This window comes from Drosophila montana, unplaced genomic scaffold (assembly GCF_035044405.1).
Source record: "Drosophila montana isolate Dmon_TW-CO22-7 unplaced genomic scaffold, ASM3504440v1 contig_3200_1, whole genome shotgun sequence".
In the NCBI taxonomy this organism is placed as follows: domain Eukaryota; kingdom Metazoa; phylum Arthropoda; class Insecta; order Diptera; family Drosophilidae; genus Drosophila; species Drosophila montana.
The window spans coordinates 1,487,501-1,510,560 of NW_026998080.1; the positions used below are offsets into that span (position 1 = coordinate 1,487,501).

Below are 23,060 nucleotides of genomic sequence, written 5' to 3' on the forward strand. Positions count from 1 at the left end.
TAAGTTGTGGCACTTGCCACAAATATACAAATGTACAAGTATTGATATGTGCAACGTGCATGTACAATGCACGCGCTTGTTTTTGATCGCAGCTTTTTCATTGTCACTCATTGCCAATTCACAGTAACTAATCCATATAATAACAGTTATTTGCGGCGATAACAGGGCGCATTCCAGGCCAAATTTAGGCGCCCCGATAACGCCCACAGAGACAGGTGGATATTTGCTTAAATGTTTATCTCTAATATAAATGCCACCGTCTCACCCGGAGAGGAGGGTGAGGGGTGTGAAATTTTTAAAACTATTGCGCACAAAAGAATACAAAATTCGTTATAATTGCTGTTTGTCATTATTTTTGGCTCATGACTTCATTCAATGTCGCCTGGCAGCAGGCAGCTTCTAGCTACACACTCGACGACACACACACAAAAAGCAATCAAAATCAAAGTTGAATAGTTTACAATCTGGCAAATCGACTTGAGCATGGGACATGGCGAATTGCGTGGCATGCGCGACTCGCGCCAATGATTCAGTTATATATGTATGTACATACATACATATATACACATAAATATGTGTGTATTGAATATCATTTTTTGTTTTATAATGCGTCTACTTGTATGTGTGACAGACAGTTATTTAAATTGATACAAAGCGGCAGGCCGACAAATAAAATCAATTGGCAGCTAATCAAAGCACAATGCAAACAAATTGCCAGCACACGCTTTTGATGACGATGACGATGAGACGATGACGATAAATCGATCGATCGTTTGATAGGTCGTTCTACTATATGTACATATGTATATTGACAATCGGTTCCCAATCGGTTCGTTGGCTCCTGTTTGGTGGTCAACGATGACGCCATCGGCAACACGGACACATTTACAGCTAACAGCTGCTGTTAGAGCTACAGCTACAGCTGTTGCTCTGTTACGCGCTGTTACTTTATGCCCATATCGATTATGCAATTTATGCGGCCGGCTAAAGTGTTAAAAATAAATGCATCGAACTCGAACTCGTTCTCGAACTCTCCGCTTGATGGCCATAAATCGTGCAATTCGAATCCAATTAGCGCAAGCAGCGGCCGCCGCCGCTGCGCAGAGGTCGTCGTGTGGGTAACGCGAGACAGCAGCAGCTGCTCCTGCTGCTGTTAACTCTCCTCGGCAATGTAAAGTATACGCCCCATAAAGAAAACGAGGAAAATAAACCGTATCTTGTACATTCAGCTGTTCCAGTGGCGCCATCATTTAAAACTTGCACTTTTTCCAACACTCTGCAATCTTGTTGTTGTTGTTGCGTTGTGTGTTACGTCAATTATTTATGTACTTATATTTTATTTAGTATTTTAATGGCACTCACGTGTCGTGCGGCAGCTGCTAATTATACTACAACATCTAAATAAGCCCAAAAATAATATACTATAATAGAGTATGCATTTGTTTGGCCAACTGTTGAGTTGCGCACTGAGCTCATTTTAATGGCAACAGCATACGGCAACATTTGGCAAAACTGATTGATGAACTTTTCTACTTTGCAACAAGCCAAGCCATTGGCCATAAATCAAAAGCGACGACAACAAAAATGCGCTCAACTTAATTGAAGGCATCAACAAGCCAATAAAAAATCAATTTAAATAAACACAAGCACACACACACACATAACATACAGAGAGAGAGCATATCGAATATAAAGCAGAAAACGAATGACGCTAACGACGCGAGAGGTGCTAAGCAAAATGCTCATAAAGAAGAACCCAAAGGCGAAAATTCGAAGAAATATTTCAACAAATTGTTCACATGTTTTTGTTGCTATTCGAAATAGCGACGCTGTGTCTGCTTTGAATTTTCATTCATTTTTCACAAACACACACACACACACACATCTATATATACACACGTAAGCTGGCAGGCACGCGAAATTTTCACACACGCCGTATTTTCAGTATTTTTTGTTGTTGTTGTTGTTGCTGTTTTTGGTTTGAAGCAAACCAATTGGCACATGCAGAAGAAACGAAGCGCAATGGAAAAATTTACAATTTTAATCAAATTATTCAATAGTTTGGAATGTATGTCGACGCCGAACGTAATTGAAATTGAAGCGGACCACGCAAATTGATAAAAATATGCAAATACAACGACAATTGCTATTAATTTAATTTATTTATATTTTCGGGGGCCTGTCTGACAGCGCACACAAGCTAACATACATACATACATATGTTTGTATATACATACATTTATTGATATGCATATGCATGTACATATGTGTGCGTACTTAGGTGTGACCATGTAATTTGTTGTTGGGTTGCTGCGGCTCGCCTTTGAGCCCAGTTGGACTCGTAAATTAGCCAAGTCGACAGATTTGCAAATAATGCAATAAACATTGAAATTGCGCGATTTATTTATAGAGAGAGCGCACGTCTCGCAGCTGTAGACACCTTTATGAAGTTGCCGAATGCAGATGGGCAGCAGATAAAGCAAGATCAACACGAAATTCGTTTTATTTTTAGCTCACACTTTGCAGTTGCAGTTGCAGTTGCAGACAGGCTCTATTTTTAGATCTACCTATGGTCTACGATTTACGATTTACGATTCACGATCTACAAGTACTCGCACTCCTGCCTTGAGGTGCCTCTCCTCGCCCTCCTTCTCCTCTCTCTCTCTCTCTCTCTCTCTCTCACTCGCTCGTCCGTCTGTTTGATTGCCCAGGCCGACGACCACCCGTCGCGCCCCGCCTTCCCGGCCTCGGGCCTTTTTGCGGTTTCAAGGTTCAGCTTGGCCCATATCCACTTACCCAGTAAGCGGTTAGCTGCGCGCGCGCGCTAACTAAAGCAGAACTTAATTGTACTCGGACTCGGCTATAAATAGCCGGGCCAGACAGTAAATTGTGCTATTTTTAAACTATTTCCGGTACTTGGCTACTTGAACATTATCATATCAAAGCGTGAGTATAGCATCGACTAAGAAATCTAGTTTAAATTAGAATAGAATGGTCTAAATCAAGGGATTTCTTTTAATCTGTTTTATTATATTATAATAAATATTTTCTATTTTGTTTTTTTTTTTTTGCAGATGTGTTCCCGCAACATAAAGATCTCGGTGGTGCTGTTTCTTGTCTTGATACCCATATTCACAGCGTTGCCACATAATCACAATTTGTCGAAGCGCAGCAATTTCTTCGATCTGGAATGCAAGGGCATCTTCAACAAGACCATGTTCTTTCGCCTAGATCGCATCTGTGAGGATTGCTACCAATTGTTCCGTGAGACGAGTATACATCGACTATGCAAGTAAGTTTGAGAGCAGCTAAGTAAAGATCCACTGACTAACCAAATCCAAGAACATTTGTCTAGCAATTGAGAATACCCTCCACCTCCCCTCCTAGCCACACCCATTCCATTTCATATCCCCTCTGCACACCACTTCCTTAACCTCGTCGCAGGGTCCAACATCAATTTGAAAGCAGTTCAAGGCGCCAAGTCGCGAATTGCTGCGCACAAATAATACCATGGTCATTTCTTAAATATGACCCTGACATAGTTATAAAAAAACACAGGAAACTTTTCTTGTATTTATTATGAACTACACAATATTTCTAAAAAAACAAAAATATCTAGCTGCTTTTCTATTTCTTATGTACATTCTGTTAAACTATCTATCTATCTATGCTAGTTGTATCTTCTTCTTGTCTATTTGCTGCAGGGCCAATTGTTTCGCCCATCAAACCTTCGGAGAATGCCTTAAAGTGCTGCTCATCGATGATGAAGAGATTGTACAGCTGCAGCATTATCTAAAAGTTATCAATGGCTCGCCCTATCCCTTTCACAAGCCAGTTGTCTATAAATATTAGATGTCTTTATGTTCATATTCCTTAATTTCCCAATTATTTTCTCATTTCTTAACTTGTGCTTGATTTGATTTGATTTATTTGAGACGTTCTTGATTTTGTATGATTTGTACGTTTGTTTGTTTTTTTCTGTGTGTATTTTAGGAAAGACTGCTTTGATTCCAAATGGTTTGGCGAATGCGTTAAAGTGCTTTTAACACCAACAGAAGAAATAACAAATTTACAACATTTTATAAAAGTAGTAAATGGCTCGCCCATATCATTCAACATGGCGCCGGTTACATAACTCTAAGTGGTTGGTTAGAACCACCACCGAATACCACCAGAAACCACTCACACACACACACACACACACACATCCACCTATCCGCAGTTACACACGCAGCCACACACATGCACACACTCACGCGATACACACAAAGAAATGGAAGAACAAGTTCAAGAGATTCCAGTTCGCATATGGTTCGGTTCGGAACTTGAACCACACATCCGAAGTATCTGAACAACAACAACAACAAGAACAGAAGCAACAAGAGCAACTACAATAACTACAAGCAGAACAACAAATTAAATGTTTAACGCCCAAATTTAATTCGTACTTATTTATTACTGTATGCCTTACAGTTTTTACTATATGTGTTTTTTAAAAAACGAATTATTTTAATTAATTTATTGATACGTTATGCGTTTGTTGTAAGTGAGGGACACGGGAACAGGGGGCGGGGGTATATGTATGTATGTACGGGAACGAGTGCGAGTGAGCAAACACACACACACGCGAGGGGGAAAAACGGGAGAAAGTACGGTACCAGGGGAGGGGCTACCTCTCAGTACTATGACAGCGGACCCCGTAGCCGAAGAAGTATTTATTTCTAAGTATTCTTAGCTTGTTTATTATTGCGTTATGTATGTAAAATAAAAGATCCATTGTTTTTAATATACTTATTTAATGTATAATTATTATTTTTTGTATTGTATTTAAAAAAAAAAAAACAAAAAACACATAAAAAAACATAAAAAAACTAAAAAAAATATCGCGTATTCCAAGCAGCATTTACATATACATCAAAGGGCAGAAAAAAAAGTATAAAAATACTGAAAAAAGAGAAAAGAAAACATATTCACAGACCCACGCACACACTTAATCGCTCACACACAAGACCGAAAGTATTTTGCAAATGTATTAGATTTTTGTGCTATTTTGTAAAGTTTTAAAACATAATTAGCGTAAAATTTGTTGGCAAAAAGAAAAGATGAAAAAAAAAAAACAATTATATATCCACGAATACATAAAAATATTTAAGCCTATAACGCAATTTGTGCAAAACACAAACAAAACAAAAAAACCTTTGGTAAAAACACGCAAAAGCGAACAGAAAAAATACTGCATTAAAAATGTAGTAAAAAAAAAAAAGAACAAAAACACAATTATTAATATTTATGTTAAATAATGAACAAAACAATCGCTGGCTATTTGAGGGCATCCAAAATTGTGATAAATGAAATTAGAATGCGACACTGACCAGGGAGAGCGCAAAAATAGCGCACAACGTAAGAGCGAAAAAGCAAAGCAAAGAGAGAGAGAGCGAGAGCGAGAGCAACAAGTGCAGCAGCTGTCGCCGATGCTTGGCGCGTTTCCGGCGCGACTAAAAACGCGCGCTTACCGTTTTTATTTTGTGGTACGTTTTCAGTTTGAAATTTTATTTGTATTTTTTGTCGATTTTGATTTTTGCCATGTTTTGTCAAGTGCAATTTGCTTTTTGACTTTTTCACTATGCACTGGCCAACAACGTTTTTTGAACAGGCACAACCAAAATTTTTTGCCTTTTGGCTCCACTCTGTGTGAGCGGCGCCTCGAAAGAAAAACCTCCGCACTTTTTGCGATCATATTGTAATGCCCAGATTTTTTTCCCATTCCGAAAAACAGGCAAGACTGCTTCGGATCACCGTTCTTCAACGCCTGCGTCGAGGCGCTGCAACTGCACGAGGAGATGGACAAGTACAACGAATGGCGCGATACCCTGGGACGCAAGTAAACGGACGGACGGACGGGCAATACTTGAAGGCGGCATAGAGCCATAGCTAAACGCATAATACGAGTTATACTTATATATTATATACTCTATACGATATGAACACACACAACCACACATATACACACACACACATACACACACACACACAAGGCACACACACACGAACTACCGACAAATACAAGAGAAAAACCACACGAGTTAAAATAATCACAGCTACTACGCGAAATACTTTTAAGTGAAATGAAAGAAAAATGTTGGAAAAAAATATAATGCATAATAATACATATAAATAATAAACATACTCAAGTAAATATATACGACAGTGTAACATTTCTTCACGTATATTTTTCTTCTTGCTTAGAAAGTTTTGTACAATTATTTTCGCTGTACGACCTCCCGATTTAAGTTTAGTTTTTCAACTCGATATATATATATGTATTAGGCCAGAATTATGTATCTTCGTTTTTTTAGTTCAAGCAAAGGACAAAGAAGCAAACAAAATGAAACAAAGCGGGAAATTCAAAATGTCTGATGTATATAAAGATAATATTTTTGTTTTTTTTTTCTACACATATAAATACCTAACATATACATATAATATTTTGTACATTTTTTGTCTATCCTTTAAGCAATTAAGTTAATTTGTTACGTTTACGTTTACGTTCTAATTCTAATTCTAATCACATAACGCGAAGAAAGCGAAATCATGAAGAAATCTACAAACACATAATTACCACACAGCATATTTCGATATTACATTATATGTACCCTAATTAATTTAAACTTGTTTGGATCTAGTCGTAAAATATAAATAAAAACTGTATATTTCAAGTGAAGAGAGTACCCAAAGTTTGCTTTCATTTCCAATTTTTCCAGCACTTTGGGTTTGCATTAGCTTTATTCAACATTATATAAGTTTTGTATATTTGCATTTTTAAATGTGAATTGTTTGTTTTTCAAATTCAAAAGTTTTACATCGTGTGCAGTGAGTAGGAATTCAATTCAAATCGGCTACGATAATATTGGGTCAATTATTCAAGTAGCGCCTCAGTTCACTTGAGATGTATAAAATGCCAAGTGTCGACTGTAAGACAATAGATAGAAGAGATTTGTTTAAATATTACACAATATTTATTTAGAATTACATTTAACAATACATAAACAATAAACAAGCAAAGCCAATTACAAAGGTGTGTGTAGAGGTCTAAAGCAATATTTACAAGAGGACATTTGGTTTGGTTTGTGTCGATTTGATTTGTCTTTGGGTTAGTTTAGCATGCAGGATTGGAATTTTATATCCAATTTGTGCAGTGTTTGTTTGTTTGGCGTGTGTTAAAGCTTAGCGGGAACATAGTAAACCTTACCTGTGTCGACCACTTCCTCGACTTCGCCGCCATCTGGGGCCTCATCGAGAATTTTGGCAGCCTCTTCTTTGCCAATTACGAATTCCGAATGGCGATTGGTTATATTTTGGCTACAAATACAAATAGTTTGATATGATATTATGTGCATTGGATCGGATTGGCAATATAGACAAACCAAGCGATTTCCGGCGTGCCCACATTGGACTGATTGATCAGAGTTTGCCAGAACTTGTGCGTCTCTGCAATGATATTGGTGGCAAAGTCTGCGCTCTTGGCATCCCCATTAAACGCAAACTGATTCTCTGGCTTGCCATCGGGTATTTTGTAGATCTAGGCCAAATAAAAGGCATAACATCAATAAGAAAATATATATGTATATATAAAATGTAAATCCAATGAGTAAGTACCTTGAACCACTCGACGGTGGCACGAAGCAGACCCGGATAATATTGATCTACATCCGAAACATCGTTGACCTTTGAGGCCAGTGGATCGTTAACATTGATTGCAATGATTTTCCAGTCCGTTTCGCCCTCATCGATGAGCGCGATGGCGCCCAGGACCTTGACCTGCAGCACTTCGCCGCGTTTGGCCACACGATAGCCGATCTCGATAACGTCAATGGGATCATTGTCACCCTTGCAACCAGTGGAAGGTTCAATGTGATTGGGATTCTCCCACGTCTGTGGCAGAGCGCCATAGTTCCAGATGTAGCCCTTGTGGGGAAAACAATTGGCCACAAAACGCAATTTACCCTTCTTGATGTCCTGCTTAATGGGGTTCAATGGCGTTTTCAGGCTAATCTAAAATACATTTAAACACGCCATTTGAATGTTTATCAAAATTATCTATCGATAATTATGCAGTTTACCTCCATTTTGGCGTTCGTCCAACGTGGCACCTCGACGACCATGTTGTAGATGGTCTTCTCCTCGTTGGCGTACAATGGAATGTCGTGCATGGGTGAAATGACATTGCCGCAGTTGTTTTCTATAGCAAATAATAAACAAGTAGCAATTAGGAAGCGTAGTAATTAATTTGCGTCCCAAAAACTTAACACGCAAACGATTAATTAATTAAAACAAAGTGCGCAAGGGAAGCCACACTGTTGACAAGTTCTTTAAAAAGCAACTGGATATTCAATTTATGACTGGAATAAAGATATGCTATATCCGTTTTATAATCAGAAGTTCATAAAAATTAAAGTCCACAGGTCGTTCGGCATCAACCGATTCACCTTGTCCGGTGTCACAGGCAAAGCTTGCGCCGGTCGCGGAAATTGCTGATAAAGCAACGATTTTTAATTAGCGGCAACTTGTTGCATAATTGTTTATTTCAATAGTGGGCTGCTTGTTTTAATTTTATTTGGGCACAATTACTCAAGGAGCTGCATTTTTGCAGTCCTTTTTGCCATACTTACTGAAATACAGGCTGTAGTTGGGCGAGTTTATGGCGCCTTTTGCAATTGTTTCGTACATCGGCATTTTCAAGTTTTTTTTCCTTAGACTCTGGATATGTATTTGTCTATAGCTGCGGGAAAATGTTTCTTCTGACACTGCACAAATTGGCCGGAATAAACACCTACCTAGTACACGTGAGAAAGCAATATATGAACTCTTTGTAATTTCTGCGAACATTCTGATTAGGTAGTGTTGCCAGACTTGGCAGATAAAAAATACCAAATAAAATACTTTAATTACATTGCATGTGCTCACTGCTAACAAATTGGTTGAAGCTATAATAAAGACTGCGTACAATATGTCACATAGTCATTTTTTTTAAATACACAAAAACAGATCGTATTCAAGTTTTCACTGTCATGTTATTAACTTTAATATTTGGTATTCGTGGAATTTCGCCACAGTGAGGCCGTATATATACCAAGCAATTGATTCGATTATTTTAAGCAGCTAATCGAATAATAGTAGTTGTATCATTCTCCACGCTGACAAAAATTCAGAGAAATTGTAAGTCGTCGCTTTGATATTGGGATAAAAATTGCTACTCGGCAACCTGATGATCAAGGTCTTTGCATAAGCGCAATACGAATACGAATTTTTACGCCTTCTGCCTGACTTCAAATACACAGCATAAAGTGCTGCAATTAGCAACAAAACTATTCTTGCTGCAGGTTTCTTTTTTTTTTTGGCAACAAGTAGAAATTTCCCCCTCTATTGCCATGCAGAACTCAAGATCGAGAGGCTCATCGTCGAAGCCACACCGTCGGCCAGCTGCAGCTGCAGAAGTTACAAGCGTCAAGAAAAGCGAATCGAACACGAAGCTAACCACCACGGAGGCTGCCTACTATCAAGTGGGCAACGATGATAACGCGTGCGTGGTCTGCTTTAAGAACGTTGAAATCTATTCAATCGGAGACTGCGATCATCCCGTTTGCTATGAATGCTCCACGCGTATGAGGGTATTGTGCCAGCAGAACGAGTGCCCCATCTGTCGGCATGTGCTGTCTAAGGTAAGCCCTTATATATGTCAGTGTGTATATATATAAATATTTACACTGAGTGCCTCTATATAAACTGTTTCCATGCAGGTTCTGTTTACACTGGAAAAGCTGCCTTATCGCGAACTTGAAGCTGGCAATCGTTCCGATTTCTATAGCAAGAAGTATCGCATTGGCTTCTGTACCGCCGACATTCAGCAGAAGTTCTATAAGCTACTTGATCATCCCTGTCCCAAGTGAGTTTCCAGTTCGCTTTGCTTCTGTGCTACAGCTGAAATAATAAATTATAATTTAATAGGTGTAATGTGCCGCCTTATCGCACCTTCGAGGCGCTGCGCAATCATGTTCTACGCGAACACCACATGTATTTCTGCGATCTGTGCGTAACGAATTTGAAGATCTTTACATTTGAACGTCGCTGCTACACGCAAGCCGAACTGGTAACACACAACGCAAAGGGCGATCCGGAGAATACATCGCATCGTGGGCATCCGCTATGCGAGTACTGCAACGAGCGCTATGTGGATCGTGATGAGCTCTTTCGTCATTTGCGACGCGATCATTACTTTTGCCACTTTTGCGATGCCGATGGCTACAACGATTTTTACAAGTGAGTAGCATGTTACCTATTCTGATCGTAAACTGTAACTTATGCATATTTCTTCACCTTTCAGCGTCTATTCAGACTTGGCAGATCATTTCCGCAAAGAGCATTTCCTCTGTGAGGAGGGCAAATGCGCCACGGAGGAGTTTACGGGCGCCTTTCGCAATGAGATTGAGTATAAAGCGCATGTGGCCAGTGTTCATGGAAAAACGTTGAACAAACAGCAGGCCAAGCAGACGCGCACATTGCAGCTGGAGATTACGCTGGGACCACGCGGACGTCGTGGCCAAAATGAACAAGGCATTACGAACATGAGATCACGGTGTGTAGCCATTTCAAGGACACAATTTCTCTAATAATTTAATATTGTTTCTTGCAGAAATGATGAGCATCAAGACTATTTGGATGAGTTGCCCACGAGCAGCACACAGCGCAGCCAGCCCGTTACCATTGATGCTGGCAACGATGAAGAGTTTCCCATGCTGGCTGGCTTTACACCTGGTCCGAATGTGTCTTTGGTTAGGGCGCCGCCACCGTCTATGCGCAACTTGAGCGGCACCTCGGGCCTAGCGCGCACCAAAGAAAACTTTCCAGCTCTGGGTGGCGCTGCTGCTGGCAATATATCCAATGCCTATAACAGTTATGCCAGCGCCCGAGCTGCTGCCCCTCAGCCTGCAGCGGCTACCTTTAAGAAGTCCGCCAGCTCAGGCACTGCTCCTGGCGGTACTTCTGGTGGCGCTGCAGTAGCGCGTGGCAATGCTCCTGCTAATGGCATGTTGCTGCATGTCTCGAATCGTCCTGCCGCCAACGGCAGCAAGAAATCAACACCAGATATGGACTTTCCCGCATTGCCTATGGGCAAAGGCAAAAGGATGATGCGCAATTTGGAGGAAGACATGCTGCCCAGCAGCTCGGCCGTGCCCATGGGCAATTTGGCGGCCAAGCATCGCACACTGGTCGATGACTATGTCTCGGTGGCGCATCCGAGCACCCATCAAAAACTTCAAATGGTACAAAAGGAGGAGCAGGAGGCAAAGACGCGCATGGAGGCGCTTAAAAAGACCGCACCCAAACTAACTGCATTGGAATTCCCCACGTTGGCGCCAAGCAGCACCAAAGCAACACCATTACCTAGGGCCAATGGCGGCGGATCGGCAGCCTCCTTGAATTGGAATAAACCCATATCAGACAAGAAACAGAAGGATTTAGAGAATCGCAAGGGTAAAGTTGCGCCCGCGCCTCTATTACCAACACAAAAGGGCAGCACAACAAGCTTAAATAACAACAAGAACAATGCTACAAAGCAGGAGTCGCAGCCACAGGTCAACAAGAAGGATAAGAAATCCAAAGAAAAGAAAAACAATCAAGAGAATCAGCCAAAAGTGAACAAGCAAAAAGAAAAAAACAACAACAATACCAATAATAATAATAACAATAATAACAGAAACAACAACGACGACGAACAGCTGCCAACAATTGTCAACTCCAATGGCAACTTATCAAGCACATTGCGTGCACCGCCTGGTCTGAGCGCTGGCGCACCGACCGTTAAACCACCACCCGGTTTCATGTCCAACGTCACCGTCAACTCGGTGGCCAAGCTGCCCAATAATTTGACATTTACCAGCTCATTGGGCGAGAATTATAGCATTGTGCCGAGTTCCTATAGCTATAGCGATCCACCAGACACGGCAAACAGGAACCAGGTGAGCACAACTGAAATGTATGCCTTCAACAAATTACTAAAAATAAAGTTTGCTTTTTGGCAGAATTTGGTGGATAGCCTGCGCGAGGTACTAAAAACACCCGAGGCCTTTAACGAATTTCGCATGCTCTCGTCCAGTTTTCGAGATGGTACCTGTACGGGACAAGCTTATTATGAGCACTGCCAATGCGCAATGCTGGATAAGTTTCATAGCCTGTTTCCGGAACTATTAGTCATGCTGCCCGACATAAGCAAACAACAGGTTTATCAGTCAAAATTAAACCTAACTTCTGTGCCTGTTCTAATATTTGTTTTTTTGTTTTGGTACTCAGGAATTGTATCTGGTGCATAAACAATACGTGAACAGCCTGACGCCCAGCCAGAGCAAGCTGATGCCCAACCTGGAAGTGTGCAGCAGCTGCAAGCAAATCCTTTTGTCGAACGATTTTGCCAGCCATCAGAAGGCGCACGAACTCACAAAGAATTTCCCCACGCTTGGTAATGCCGCTTCGAATACTTCGCTTAGCGCCGGAGCCAAGAATGCGCAACGTAAATAAAACCAGAACAATGTGGTTTCAACACAACAAAAAAACAAAAAAAAAAAACAACGATTAATTGCAATGAAAAGCTTTACCTATGTATATTTTGTATGTATGTAATTAATTAATTTATCGTTTTGAAGCACGCGCGTCCCCCCACACCAATAATGAAGAAAAGCGAAAGCAATGACAGTGTACACAAAAAAAGAACTTGTATGTGAACATATAGCTTAACTATATGTATTCAATATGATTAGGCCCTGTAAAATTACGCTGTTGCATGTAACGTTAAAAACGTGTCATGATTTTGCAGAACCGTCAACTAAAGCCACCTGCACATTGTGGAATTCGATTTTTTTTTTTAATTTTTAATGAGTGAGCTTGTATAAAATAAATATCTGAATAAAGTGCAAAACAATCAAATTGCAATACTGGCTGGTTGTATTGATTATTGATAATAGCTAATTAGCAATTCCCTTAATGTAAATAAACTAGAATAGATAAAAATACAATTAGCATAATTGCTTGTATCTTATCTACTTTCAATTAGTTAATATTCTGATAAGCTGTATACTTTACTTTGTTTCGATTATCCTCCAGGTTAAATTATTATGTTCTCAGTTTTTACATATTTTTCCTAAAATGAAGTTACGAATTTTCGACTCAATTGATTTCCGTTAAATATTCGAAATATTAAATTTTTGTAGCAGTTTCAAAGGGTGGGTAACATTGAGATTTAGTATTTATATGGTACTTGGCCACACTGCACTTGCCTAATTCGCGTTATCGATATGTTCGATGAGTAAACAACAGGCTATCGATAAAGTAGTGGAATAAACAACGATGCAGCGGCGCGAGGATGTGCTGAGACAGGTAATTAAGAACGTTTTAATATTCTGCGAAATAAATGCAAAGTGAGCAATATACTAGGCACTCGACAAAAATGCTCATGAAACGGAACGTTGGCAAGCATATAAAGCGGACAATGAGGTGGCGATGAAGAATCTCGAAACCTTCTCTAAAAATCTTACTGTCGAGGTTATGGTGCCAATTGGTAAGAAGGCCTTAATGCCGGGCGAATTGATACACACCAACGAACTGCTTGTGGGCCACTATCAGGGCTACTTTTCCGCTTGCTCAGCCCATAAGGCCCAGGAGATATGTCAGCACCGTCTTCGCCTAGCCGAAGAGCACCTAAACAAACTTCAAGTGGAGGCGGATCTCTGGCAGTAAGTCAAAGAAAGGTTTGCTTACGCTATAAGATTCTAATATGCATGTTTTACAGAAACAACCTGGAAACACCTGTACTACAAGGCGCTGTGCCAAGCTCAGATGAAATTGAAATTGTGGAGGAGTACAACGAGGCAGAACACAAAAATTGGCTAAGGGAACACAAAGAGCGCTTGCGTAGGGAAAAGCAAGAAGAACGCGCACAGCGTGAAGCACATGCCAATGCGCCAGATGATATTTTCCAAAACCTGGAGGAATCTGAAATGTTGGAGGAGCTTGGCCTCGATCCGGACAATGTCAATAAACAGACGCTTAGCGAGCTGATCCAAAATAAGATTACAATTGACAAACCTGAAAGCAATAACTGTGATAATGAAAATTCAACAACTAAAACAGATATGGAGATATTTGACATGTTAGCTAAACTGGAAGCGCAGGAGCAGATTGAGGCATCCGAATTGGACGAAGAGTCAGAGCAAAATCTGCAAAGCACTAACGAGCTCGTGAGTAATCTAATGAAGGGTGAAGCTCAGGTGACGGCTGCAAAGCAACGCATTGCCAGAGCAGAAAACAATGTCGACAAATTAAATGAAGACGTGGCAACAATTGATGAAGATGACATGGATGAGGAGGAGGAAGAGGAGGAGGAGGAGGAAGAATCAGATCTACCGGAGGAAGTAAAATTAATACGACAACAAATGGCAGTATTACCCAGGGAGGAGCGAGGGGAGTTTTTGCAATCGCAATTACAAGTTATAAAAGCGAAAATGCGTAAAATACAAAAGATAACCTTCATCAGTGATGAGCTCACACATTTGATGAATGTGGTTGTTTGCCTGGAGGACGATTTGCAGGAAATGCTATTCGAGCAAACTGAGGCGGCCAGCACAGAGGAACTGTCAGAGGATGCTGAATCGTTGCCCGATTTGGTTGATAACAAAAAGCGACGCATATCTTTTGCAGAATCCGACGAGCAGTTGGTGTTCAAACAAGACGAAACTGTGGCCGAAATGTTGGCCAAGGGCAAGCAACAGCAACAACGTGAAGTAATTCAACTGGATGCTCCACTGCAGCCAGCGAAGCAGCAAAGCAGCTTAAAGGTGCCAGCAAAGGCCACGAGTCCACAAATCATGCAAAAAGTTGAACGAAATCTGGAATTTGTACAGGAAAATCAAAGCGTGCAAGACTTTGATTTGGTCAATAAAATACTTGAAGCCTCGACGGGACGCATCAATACACTACAAATAAACTTTAGTCATTCCGATGCGCCAAGTGCTTCAAAGCAGTTCGATGATACATCGACTCCTGGCAATCCAGCGCACTTTTACCAGCTATACAAAAGAGCCCTGGCCGACGCGCAGGCCGAGCAATCGTTTCCTATATATATCAACAGTTTTGCGGGCGAGGACGAGCTGAAGGTGCCGATACTTAAAGAGGAGGAGCGATCGGCGGCCTACGATGATCCCCGTGCTCAGGTGAGCTATCAAGCAAAAAAATTAGAGTAGGGATTTGTATGAGAGTAAAAGCGAACCCGAGTGAGTTTTGAGCAGGGGAATGAGATTATGAGAATCGAATAGAAGGGATATGGTTGAAAGTTGTTATTTCTAAAACTAATGTTAGTATTCTAGATCTGTGATTTGATTAAGTTAGATTTTCTTATTAAGCAATAACTCTCTTGAAATCTCATTACCCAACTTTGTTAAACCTGCTTTTTTTAGTTTTCAAAATTCCCGGCGACTGTGGAACATCCCGAAAAAAGTGAAGATCCGACAGTTACCGAAACTAAATCGATATTACGCAACAAATCGGCTGTGGAGCGAGAAGTTCGTGCTGTTGTCGATGAGCCAAAACCAAACAAGTCCAAAAAGAACAGAAACCGGAAGAATAAAAAACCACGCACCATTGATGATGAACTGCGCGACATGAGCGCGTATCAGATAGTCATGCAGGATCTGGTCGAAAAGGAGCCGACGGCGCCGGAGCCACTGCCAGAGGGCAAATATGTAGAAACGCATGCGCCCAAGAAGCGAATCAGCCGCTTCAAAGAGCAACGTTCCATGAACAAAACATAGTGGTACATGTGGGTGAGATATGTACATTTATTTACTTTGTGAAAAAACGGAATTATGAACCTATGTACATCAATTTGTTTAACCTGTATTGTACACACACGCGCGCGAGCTGTTATTAAATTAAACACTATTTACTAGTCCGTTTCAACGGAATTTATTTTTAAAACATTTACATTTACGCGATTTACTTAAAATGAGATATTTGTTTTTGATTTAACAATTTAGTCTGATCGGGGGGATCAGCTTAAGCTTTACAGGACACTAAATATGTGTATTGTGGGATGTGTGTGTATGCGTATTGAATGTTTGAAATTCATACGCAGTTGCTTAAACTAAAGTAGGTGTGTGTTTTTAAAAGTAGATACATATTAACTACTAATACATACAGTACGCATCTGCTTTATCTTATAAATAATCTCGTACTCGCAGCAAACACGCGTTAAGATCGACTCTCTCCTTTCTACATACAAATTGTAATTTGCTGTTTATTGCTTCGCTTGGTGGTTTAAACTTAAGCCGAACCAAGATTAATTTAATTACGTTATTATTTTTTTTGTTTTTTGCATTTTTTTTGTTTTTGTTTTTTGAAGAGTAGGTACATTTGAAATGTCAAAAGTGCATTGAACATTATTTTCACCAGCTAGTCTTCCATGGCCAGGCCAAGTAAATTGCGGCCCTCGGTTTTTAGTTCGAGTGTAACGCCAAAAGTTTTTACATGTCCATTTCGAAATCAAAAAGCTAATCTTCTAGTCCGAGGAATTCACGCTCCAAAGCTGCGCCCATCATATTCCATTCACCATCATCCTCATCCTCCTGATTGTTTTCACTGTTGGAATCGGAGCCCATTTCCAAATCTGATGGCAACTCCTCGCCTGCAAAAATTGTTAGTTCAGATTTAATGTTACATTTAATGTTTTTGATAAATAAAACTATATAAGTATGCCTACCGCGCCTAAACTTAGCACTTGGAATCTCGTCATCGTCTTCGTCCTCCTTTTCCTCATCATTTTCATCGCCCTCGTTGGAGCTCTTATCGAATTCCGCAACGGTGCTGGGAGCGGCCAGCATGACATCGTCAGCGCGTGTAAAGAAATCATGTGCACGATTTGAGCTTTCGTCCTCGCGCTTGCGCTTCAGTAACTTTTTGTCCATGGGCGGATTTTCTAATGGAATCATTTATATAAATACGAAGTTTGATTAAATAATTTTCAATTGCTTACCAAAGTTGACGGGACCTTCGTCGCTGGAGGAGTCCGACTCGAAGAACGTATCGTAGTCTTTGTTCATGGACTCAATGTCCGCATTGGTAAACACCAACAGCGGATTCAGCGTTTCACGGAAATTGCCACCTTGCTCCTGCTGCATGCTGCTCGATGGTGAAATTTCAGATCTCTCACTATAGTTTACCACATGCTCGGGACTGTGACAATGCGCCGGCGGCTGGCGGCCCTTGTTGCGCACCTTGCGATCCAGCGGGAATAGACGTTCATCTACATGTTCCCAGCGTTCGGCACAGGCCCACAGCCAATTGGCATTGACCACCTTAATTTTGGGCTCCTTTTTGGCCGCATTGACTTTGTAGGTGCCTGCATTGACGGCCACCAGATGTGTTATGTCCTTGTTAATGTTGGACTGCACCTCGGCGCCCAAGCTCTTGGCTATAAAGTAGGCGCGCGATTGCTCCAGCTTCATTTGGGTCGGCACCAAGCCGGAAAAGACTAGATTTTGACCACGTAACACTTCGCATCGGATTTTCGGCACAATGATTTTGAGGTCGGGTATTTCTGTGGTCTCATCGTAGATCGCATAGAAGCGCTTGTGTATGTTGCGCAATATAACCTCCAAATAGAGTAAATAGTCATCGGGATCCTCGATTTCGATTTGTTTTAGCCCATCATTGGATATTTTAACATTTGGACAGTTGCTTTGAGATGTTGTGGCCACATCATCATTAGTTTTTGCGGCGTCATCGTCTCCCTCTGCCAGCCGCTTATCATCGCCGCTTGTGGAAGAGGCGATGCTTTCGTCGTCTTCTTTCTTCGGCACCAATTTCTCAGCATTATTGCTGCCCTTTGAGCTTTCCGAGGGAACGTCATCAATTACAACAATATCATCACTATCGCTTCCATGCTTGCCACTGCTGTGCGCTTCCTCCTCTGGTAGACCGGATGAGTTTTCGTCTACATTCAAATGTTCGTCGGCAACTGCTTTGCCGTTCAATTTTTCGACGCTATTTACACAGGTGTCTTTAGTTTCTATGGTATTGGCCTCTGCAACTTTTGTCTCGTTATTCAGCTCGAATATATCCACAGACTCCTCATTTCCCTCCTCATCCTTGCTTGTGCTTGAAACTGTATTGTCGCCTTTCTCTTCAGCGTCTTCGGATTTGGTCAATTCCTTATCCACACTCGACGCAGGTTTGTCGCCGTCTGACTTCTTTTCGGCAATTTTATCAATTTCTGCAAATGACCATGAAGCTGTGAGTAGAATTTATATGAAGGATAAAAAAAGGTGCTTACCCTTAAAATCAACACCTTCGCCATCCAGCTCATGTTTTGACAAGCCTGGCGGCGCGTTTATGTCGCCAGTGTGTTGAAAGAAATGATAGGGCTTTACTTGTATCAAATTAGACGCCATATTCCAAACGTCCTCACGATCATCTATAATGCATACCATTGAATCGCCATTGGGAAAAAGCGCTCTATATAAAAAGGAAAACGTATTAGGAAAACACAAACGTAAGTCAACTACAAATACAGTGCAAGGAATTACTTTAGATTATCCGTCTTGCTGGTGGCATTGAAACACTCATCGCGCGACAAAATCCGATGGGAAAAGAACTTGCCATCCGGATCAAGCAGTTGGGCAATCATGTGTGCATAATTACGTGCACCAAAGGTGCAAATATGCAGTTCATACAGCTGTGACATGCGCTCCAAGAACTCAGCGGTGCCCGGGCGCAGACGCGTGTGATACCAGGGCGACTGTGGGCCATACAGTTGGAAGTGGTAGATGCCCTTAATGTTGTCCGGCACTGTATCGTTGGTAGTGTGTATAACCGTCTGATCGAGATCCACCAACAGCACCAGCTTGCGATCGGCGAGCAGGCGGCGTGTGTCATCGTGTCCAAGCTTTTGGGCCAGCTTCTGTGTAACTTTCAAATCGGGCATTGTGTGCACCATGGGCACCGATGCCTCAGATGTTTGTCCCTATTATTATTTTTATTGTCAATAAGATTTATGAATTAATAAGAAATTCTTTTCTTCATGCAAATTTTCTATGGTACTTACATTATCGTTCTGCCTTAAGTCTGCGCCGCAATCTGCGCACATGTCCTTGATAACGGTTGTGTGTATGCATTCGGATAACTCCAAAAGCGCATCTCTGAGCGGGAGAAAGAAAAACACATTTTATGTATACGCTCATGTGTTGCTGTGCTGCGGTGCGCTGTGTGGTGCAATAACTGCATTCCACCCACTGCCGCCCGCTCCTTTCGTTGCGACTTGGATTCACATACAAAAAGGAAGAAGAAGCAGATGAAGAGGAAAAACTCACCCTTTTATCACTATTTCGCCTTCTTTGCGTAGCCGCTTTCTAACCACTCCAGCTTGATTTGACTTGTATTTTAGAAAAGTGGCATCGCCCTTTTTGATTGGTTTCCCATCGTCGCCGAGCTGTTGGTACAGGAACAGGATTTGTGCCGCTGAAACGTTTTGCCCTTCGCGTACGCGCCATTTATTGATTCGTATGCGTGTCTCAGTCGCTCCAAGCGCTGCATTTACAATGATACGATTGGCGCCTCCAACGCCGCCGCCACCATCGTCCACATCCTTTCTTGGCTTCGACGCAATCTGGATGGCGTGCGTCTTGTCCTCTACGCTGGTCTTTTGCATACTTTATTTACAATTCGTGTATATATACAGATTTTAGTTTTGTTTAAATCTGTGGCTTGTTATGTTTTCAATTTGTGTGAATTGCCACAGCTCAAATTTGCCATTCTCCATCCGGGCGGACAGCTGTTTTTTGTTCATTGCAGTTATCGAAATATTGCAGTTTATCGATAACTACGTTGACGTTCCGGTTGATGTTGGCACGTTTTGTTTGTTTGGGTTTGTTTATACGTTTCATAGTGGTATAAAATGAGCGCGGAAATTGACCGAGAAGACTTAAAACGCAGCGCAACTGCAGATACAGCGGAATTAGAGAACGAAGCTACGCAGGAAACAGAAGCAGAGGGAGACGATGACGTCTGGATTGGACCGATGCCATCGGAACAAAGCTCGGCAGTGCCGGCAAAGAAAAAGAAAGGTAAACAAGCAAAATCAAACGCATATTATTCCCCCAATTATCTGATTTGTGTACTGTGCTTTAACAGTTTTGCCTTATGAACACATCTACTTGGAGAATCTGCCCAATGCTGAAAGCTATGAGCGCAGCTACATGCATCGCGACGTCATCACCCACTTAGTAAGCACCAAAACTGAATTCGTTGTCACCGCCAGCATAGATGGGCACATAAAGTTTTGGAAGAAAATGGACCTGGGCATCGACTTTGTTAAGCATTTTCGTAGTCATTTGGTGCCCGTTAAAACGCTGACAACAAATAGCAGTGGAACTTTACTCTGCTCGGCGGCGACCGATCAGACAGCAAAGGTTTTCGATGTAGTGAACTTTGACATGATCAATATTATACGTTTGGGCTATACGCCGCTTTGTAGCGAGTGGATAAGCTCGCCTGGAGATGCAGTTCAGGGCCTGGCCATGTAAATTGATGCGTAGAATATTTGTACATACATTTCTTTAACATATATTTACACACACCACAGCACCGACTCGGAAAGTAACAACATACACATTTATGATGGTCAGAGCGGTGGCGATGTCCTGTACACTCTGGACAAATTACATTCTGCGCCGGTCGTTGCTATGTGCTTTAATTTAGCCATGGAAACGGTCATCTCGGTTGATCGCAACGGTATATTGGAGTACTGGCAAAATTCCAGGCATGACTACAAATTTCCTCAGCGCTTAGTTAGTTTTGACTCCAAATTGGACACAAGTAAGTAGCTAAGCATACAGTTTATAAACGTAAACCTTAATTTATGAAATCCCTTCACAGGCCTCTTTGAGTTTGCCAAGAATAAAACGCAAGTTACGGGGCTAGCAGCAACGCCGGATGGCAAACGTTTTGCTGCCATTTCAACGGATCGCAAAGTGCGTGTATTTCAGTTCAATACGGGCAAATTGTTGCGTGTATTTGATGAGGCGCTCTCCACGTACACACAAATGCAGCAGACGCCGCATGCGCTGCCCAACATGGAGTTCGGCAGAAGGTTAGTATTCCTAACTTATAGCAATATAATTGCATTTTCAACTAAAGTCTGTTTCTCACACTTGCAGAATGGCTGCTGAGCGCGATTTGGAAAAGACTGCGCAAAATACAACGCTAAATATACTCTTCGATAGCACTGGACATTTCCTGCTCTATCCCACGATGCTGGGCATCAAAGTTATCAATGTGGCCACAAATCGCTGTGTCACAATTTTGGGTAAAACAGATAACATTCGACCATTGCAAGTGGCGCTGTTCCAAGGTAGAATCAAGCGACAAAAGGCTGCTATAACGCTCGAGCAGGAGGCTAGCGAGAATCCAGCGCTGCAGAACTTGCTCAATGATCCGACAGCTTTTTGCACAGCATACAAGTATGTACGCACACAAGAAGAAAGTAGATGAAAATAATGAAATATAAATCCCGTTTACAGAAAGAATCGGTTTTATATATATAGCAGGCGTCTGCCCTCGGATCTGCAAGATGTTGATCGTGACATATTTAATGAGAAGCCTTCGAAGGAGGACATCATTGCCGTGCCCGAGGCTCAAGGTAATTGCTAAAAGTTAAATAATACTAATCTTAACAATTACTAACAACTGTGTACTGTTTTTTACACGCTAACATTATTTAGATGAAGGTGTTTATATGTATTTTATGGGCTCTTAACTATAAACTTTATGAATTTTATGAATGCTTTTTAGTTATACAACGCATCTACGAAAATGTGGTACTGCACACCACTAAAGGTGATATACATATGAAACTGTTCTTTAAGGAGGTACCAAAAACGGTGGAAAACTTTTGTGTTCATGCGAAAAATGGGTAAGGATTCAATTTTCTTTCTTTATCTAAAACTCTTAACAAAGTATATTAAACTTTCTTCTTTAGTTACTACAACGGACATATATTCCATCGTGTGATCAAGGGCTTTATGGTGCAGACTGGGGATCCCACAGGCACGGGCACCGGTGGCAAGTCCATCTGGGGTCATGATTTTAAAGATGAATTCGTGCCGAGCTTAAAACATGATCGTCCGTATACTGTAAGCATGGCGAATGCTGGTCCCAATACAAATGGCAGCCAATTCTTTATAACAGTCCTGCCTACGGTAAGAGATGTTTTACATTTGTAATTTATTCTTATTTCAAATCTTTTGGTTTATTTTATTTCAAGCCTTGGCTGGACAACAAACATACGGTGTTCGGCCGTGTGTATCGTGGCATGGAAGTCGTGCTGAACATATGCAATGCTAAGGCAAATCCCAAAACCGATAAGCCCTACGATGATATTAAAATAATTTCAATACATTTAAGTAATTAGGCAAAAAGTAGCAATAAATAAAAGTTTTTATAAATTGTAGTAATTGTTTAAAATATTGTACCACGCCACCTGTTGGTAAATATGAGTACTACTAAATTAATTTTTGGTATTTCAGCGTTGCTTACAGCAGGGTCACACTGAACAGCTGTTTATGCAGTTTCACCGTAGTCTCCCCCGTGTATACCCGTTGAACGAGCTGAACCCTAACAAATTGTTAATTAACATTTTAAATGGTGATTTATTATTACTAGTATATAGTTTGCTATTATATTACCAATATAAAGACGCGAGCATAGTAAAATTAAGGTAAATATATGCACAAACACCAGCAAACTCTGGTTCGTTGCGTATGCGGGCGTGAATTTCTTAATATTTGTTTGGTAAAGAAAACAAAGAAAAAAGTTCTATTAGTGCAGCTTATCAGAAATCTATATACAATCTGTGCGCTCTAAAATCTAGCTATTTGGTGCGTTAAATTGTGCCAAGTCAAGCTGCGCTGCATATGTGCAAAGACAATTATGTATATACAAACATATGTGTGTGTGTGTAT

At 41.1% G+C, this 23,060-nt stretch overlaps 6 protein-coding genes across 12 annotated transcripts in view; 4 read left to right on the top strand and 2 right to left on the bottom strand.

Moving 5' to 3' along the window:
• Positions 1-6,182, top strand: part of ITP (ion transport peptide) — a 23,987-nt gene extending 17,805 nt beyond the window's left edge. For 4 of the 6 annotated variants that reach the window (XM_064688279.1, XM_064688274.1, XM_064688277.1 and 1 more), the window contains 2 exons: positions 3,075-3,292; positions 3,994-4,517. In XM_064688279.1, coding sequence (XP_064544349.1) covers positions 3,075-3,292; positions 3,994-4,135 — 360 coding nt within the window. In that variant the 3' untranslated portion in view covers positions 4,136-4,517. Of the gene's footprint in view, positions 1-3,074; positions 3,293-3,993; positions 4,518-4,866; positions 5,529-5,776 lie in introns of those variants that run through there. The other 2 variants (XM_064688276.1, XR_010436915.1) reach the window with 2 other exon arrangements.
• A 528-nt stretch (positions 6,183-6,710) lies between these two features.
• Positions 6,711-8,901, bottom strand: Nurf-38 (Inorganic pyrophosphatase Nurf-38). 2 transcript variants are annotated; one of them, XM_064688273.1, is made up of 6 exons: positions 8,670-8,834; positions 8,121-8,239; positions 7,657-8,052; positions 7,425-7,579; positions 7,250-7,359; positions 6,711-6,969 (listed from the first exon to the last, which is right to left on the bottom strand). In XM_064688273.1, the coding sequence occupies exons 1-6, from the start codon at positions 8,731-8,733 to the stop codon at positions 6,938-6,940; spliced, it is 876 nt and encodes a 291-aa protein (XP_064544343.1). In that variant the 5' UTR covers positions 8,734-8,834; the 3' UTR covers positions 6,711-6,937. The 2 variants fall into 2 exon arrangements, with proteins under 2 accessions (XP_064544343.1, XP_064544342.1); XM_064688272.1 differs by lacking the exon at positions 6,711-6,969 and having other exon boundaries at positions 7,203-7,359; positions 8,670-8,901.
• Positions 8,902-9,036: 135 nt separating this feature from the next.
• Positions 9,037-12,984, top strand: LOC135432541 (E3 ubiquitin-protein ligase ZNF598). Its single transcript, XM_064688271.1, has 7 exons — positions 9,037-9,719; positions 9,798-9,943; positions 10,006-10,317; positions 10,382-10,633; positions 10,691-12,017; positions 12,081-12,278; positions 12,349-12,984. Exons 1-7 carry the CDS (start codon positions 9,429-9,431, stop codon positions 12,571-12,573), a joined length of 2,751 nt encoding a protein of 916 aa, XP_064544341.1. The 5' UTR covers positions 9,037-9,428; the 3' UTR covers positions 12,574-12,984.
• Positions 12,985-13,279: 295 nt separating this feature from the next.
• Positions 13,280-16,029, top strand: uri (unconventional prefoldin RPB5 interactor). Its single transcript, XM_064686471.1, has 4 exons — positions 13,280-13,428; positions 13,486-13,784; positions 13,841-15,260; positions 15,504-16,029. The coding sequence occupies exons 1-4, from the start codon at positions 13,399-13,401 to the stop codon at positions 15,855-15,857; spliced, it is 2,103 nt and encodes a 700-aa protein (XP_064542541.1). The 5' UTR covers positions 13,280-13,398; the 3' UTR covers positions 15,858-16,029.
• A 320-nt stretch (positions 16,030-16,349) lies between these two features.
• Positions 16,350-19,835, bottom strand: Fcp1 (RNA polymerase II subunit A C-terminal domain phosphatase Fcp1). Its single transcript, XM_064686470.1, has 7 exons — positions 19,413-19,835; positions 19,148-19,241; positions 18,630-19,066; positions 18,377-18,558; positions 17,078-18,316; positions 16,805-17,020; positions 16,350-16,729 (listed from the first exon to the last, which is right to left on the bottom strand). Exons 1-7 carry the CDS (start codon positions 19,748-19,750, stop codon positions 16,596-16,598), a joined length of 2,640 nt encoding a protein of 879 aa, XP_064542540.1. The 5' UTR covers positions 19,751-19,835; the 3' UTR covers positions 16,350-16,595.
• An 84-nt stretch (positions 19,836-19,919) lies between these two features.
• Positions 19,920-22,549, top strand: LOC135431359 (peptidylprolyl isomerase domain and WD repeat-containing protein 1). Its single transcript, XM_064686472.1, has 9 exons — positions 19,920-20,165; positions 20,233-20,620; positions 20,684-20,916; positions 20,977-21,190; positions 21,258-21,560; positions 21,621-21,739; positions 21,892-22,012; positions 22,079-22,298; positions 22,364-22,549. The coding sequence occupies exons 1-9, from the start codon at positions 19,997-19,999 to the stop codon at positions 22,508-22,510; spliced, it is 1,914 nt and encodes a 637-aa protein (XP_064542542.1). The 5' UTR covers positions 19,920-19,996; the 3' UTR covers positions 22,511-22,549.
• The last annotated feature ends 511 nt before the right edge of the window (positions 22,550-23,060 follow it).

Excerpts from the sequence above, each read along its gene's own strand:
- Nurf-38 (XM_064688272.1), bottom strand. The coding sequence starts at position 8,886 with ATGTTCGCAGAAATTACAAAGAGTTCATATATTGCTTTCTCACGTGTA. Across the intron at positions 7,580-7,656 it reads CCACCGTCGAGTGGTTCAAG|ATCTACAAAATACCCGATGG; the intron begins GTACTTACTCAT and ends TATTTGGCCTAG. Across the intron at positions 7,360-7,424 it reads GGCACGCCGGAAATCGCTTG|CCAAAATATAACCAATCGCC; the intron begins GTTTGTCTATAT and ends TTGTATTTGTAG.
- LOC135432541 (XM_064688271.1), top strand. The coding sequence starts at position 9,429 with ATGCAGAACTCAAGATCGAGAGGCTCATCGTCGAAGCCACACCGTCGG. Across the intron at positions 9,944-10,005 it reads CTTGATCATCCCTGTCCCAA|GTGTAATGTGCCGCCTTATC; the intron begins GTGAGTTTCCAG and ends ATAATTTAATAG. Across the intron at positions 10,634-10,690 it reads ATTACGAACATGAGATCACG|AAATGATGAGCATCAAGACT; the intron begins GTGTGTAGCCAT and ends TGTTTCTTGCAG.
- uri (XM_064686471.1), top strand. The coding sequence starts at position 13,399 with ATGCAGCGGCGCGAGGATGTGCTGAGACAG. Across the intron at positions 13,785-13,840 it reads GTGGAGGCGGATCTCTGGCA|AAACAACCTGGAAACACCTG; the intron begins GTAAGTCAAAGA and ends CATGTTTTACAG. Across the intron at positions 15,261-15,503 it reads ACGATGATCCCCGTGCTCAG|TTTTCAAAATTCCCGGCGAC; the intron begins GTGAGCTATCAA and ends TGCTTTTTTTAG.
- Fcp1 (XM_064686470.1), bottom strand. The coding sequence starts at position 19,750 with ATGCAAAAGACCAGCGTAGAGGACAAGACGCACGCCATCCAGATTGCG. Across the intron at positions 18,559-18,629 it reads AGCAAGACGGATAATCTAAA|AGCGCTTTTTCCCAATGGCG; the intron begins GTAATTCCTTGC and ends CTTTTTATATAG. Across the intron at positions 16,730-16,804 it reads AAGTGCTAAGTTTAGGCGCG|GCGAGGAGTTGCCATCAGAT; the intron begins GTAGGCATACTT and ends CAATTTTTGCAG.
- LOC135431359 (XM_064686472.1), top strand. The coding sequence starts at position 19,997 with ATGAGCGCGGAAATTGACCGAGAAGACTTAAAACGCAGCGCAACTGCA. Across the intron at positions 20,621-20,683 it reads GCAGTTCAGGGCCTGGCCAT|CACCGACTCGGAAAGTAACA; the intron begins GTAAATTGATGC and ends CACACACCACAG. Across the intron at positions 20,917-20,976 it reads TGACTCCAAATTGGACACAA|GCCTCTTTGAGTTTGCCAAG; the intron begins GTAAGTAGCTAA and ends ATCCCTTCACAG.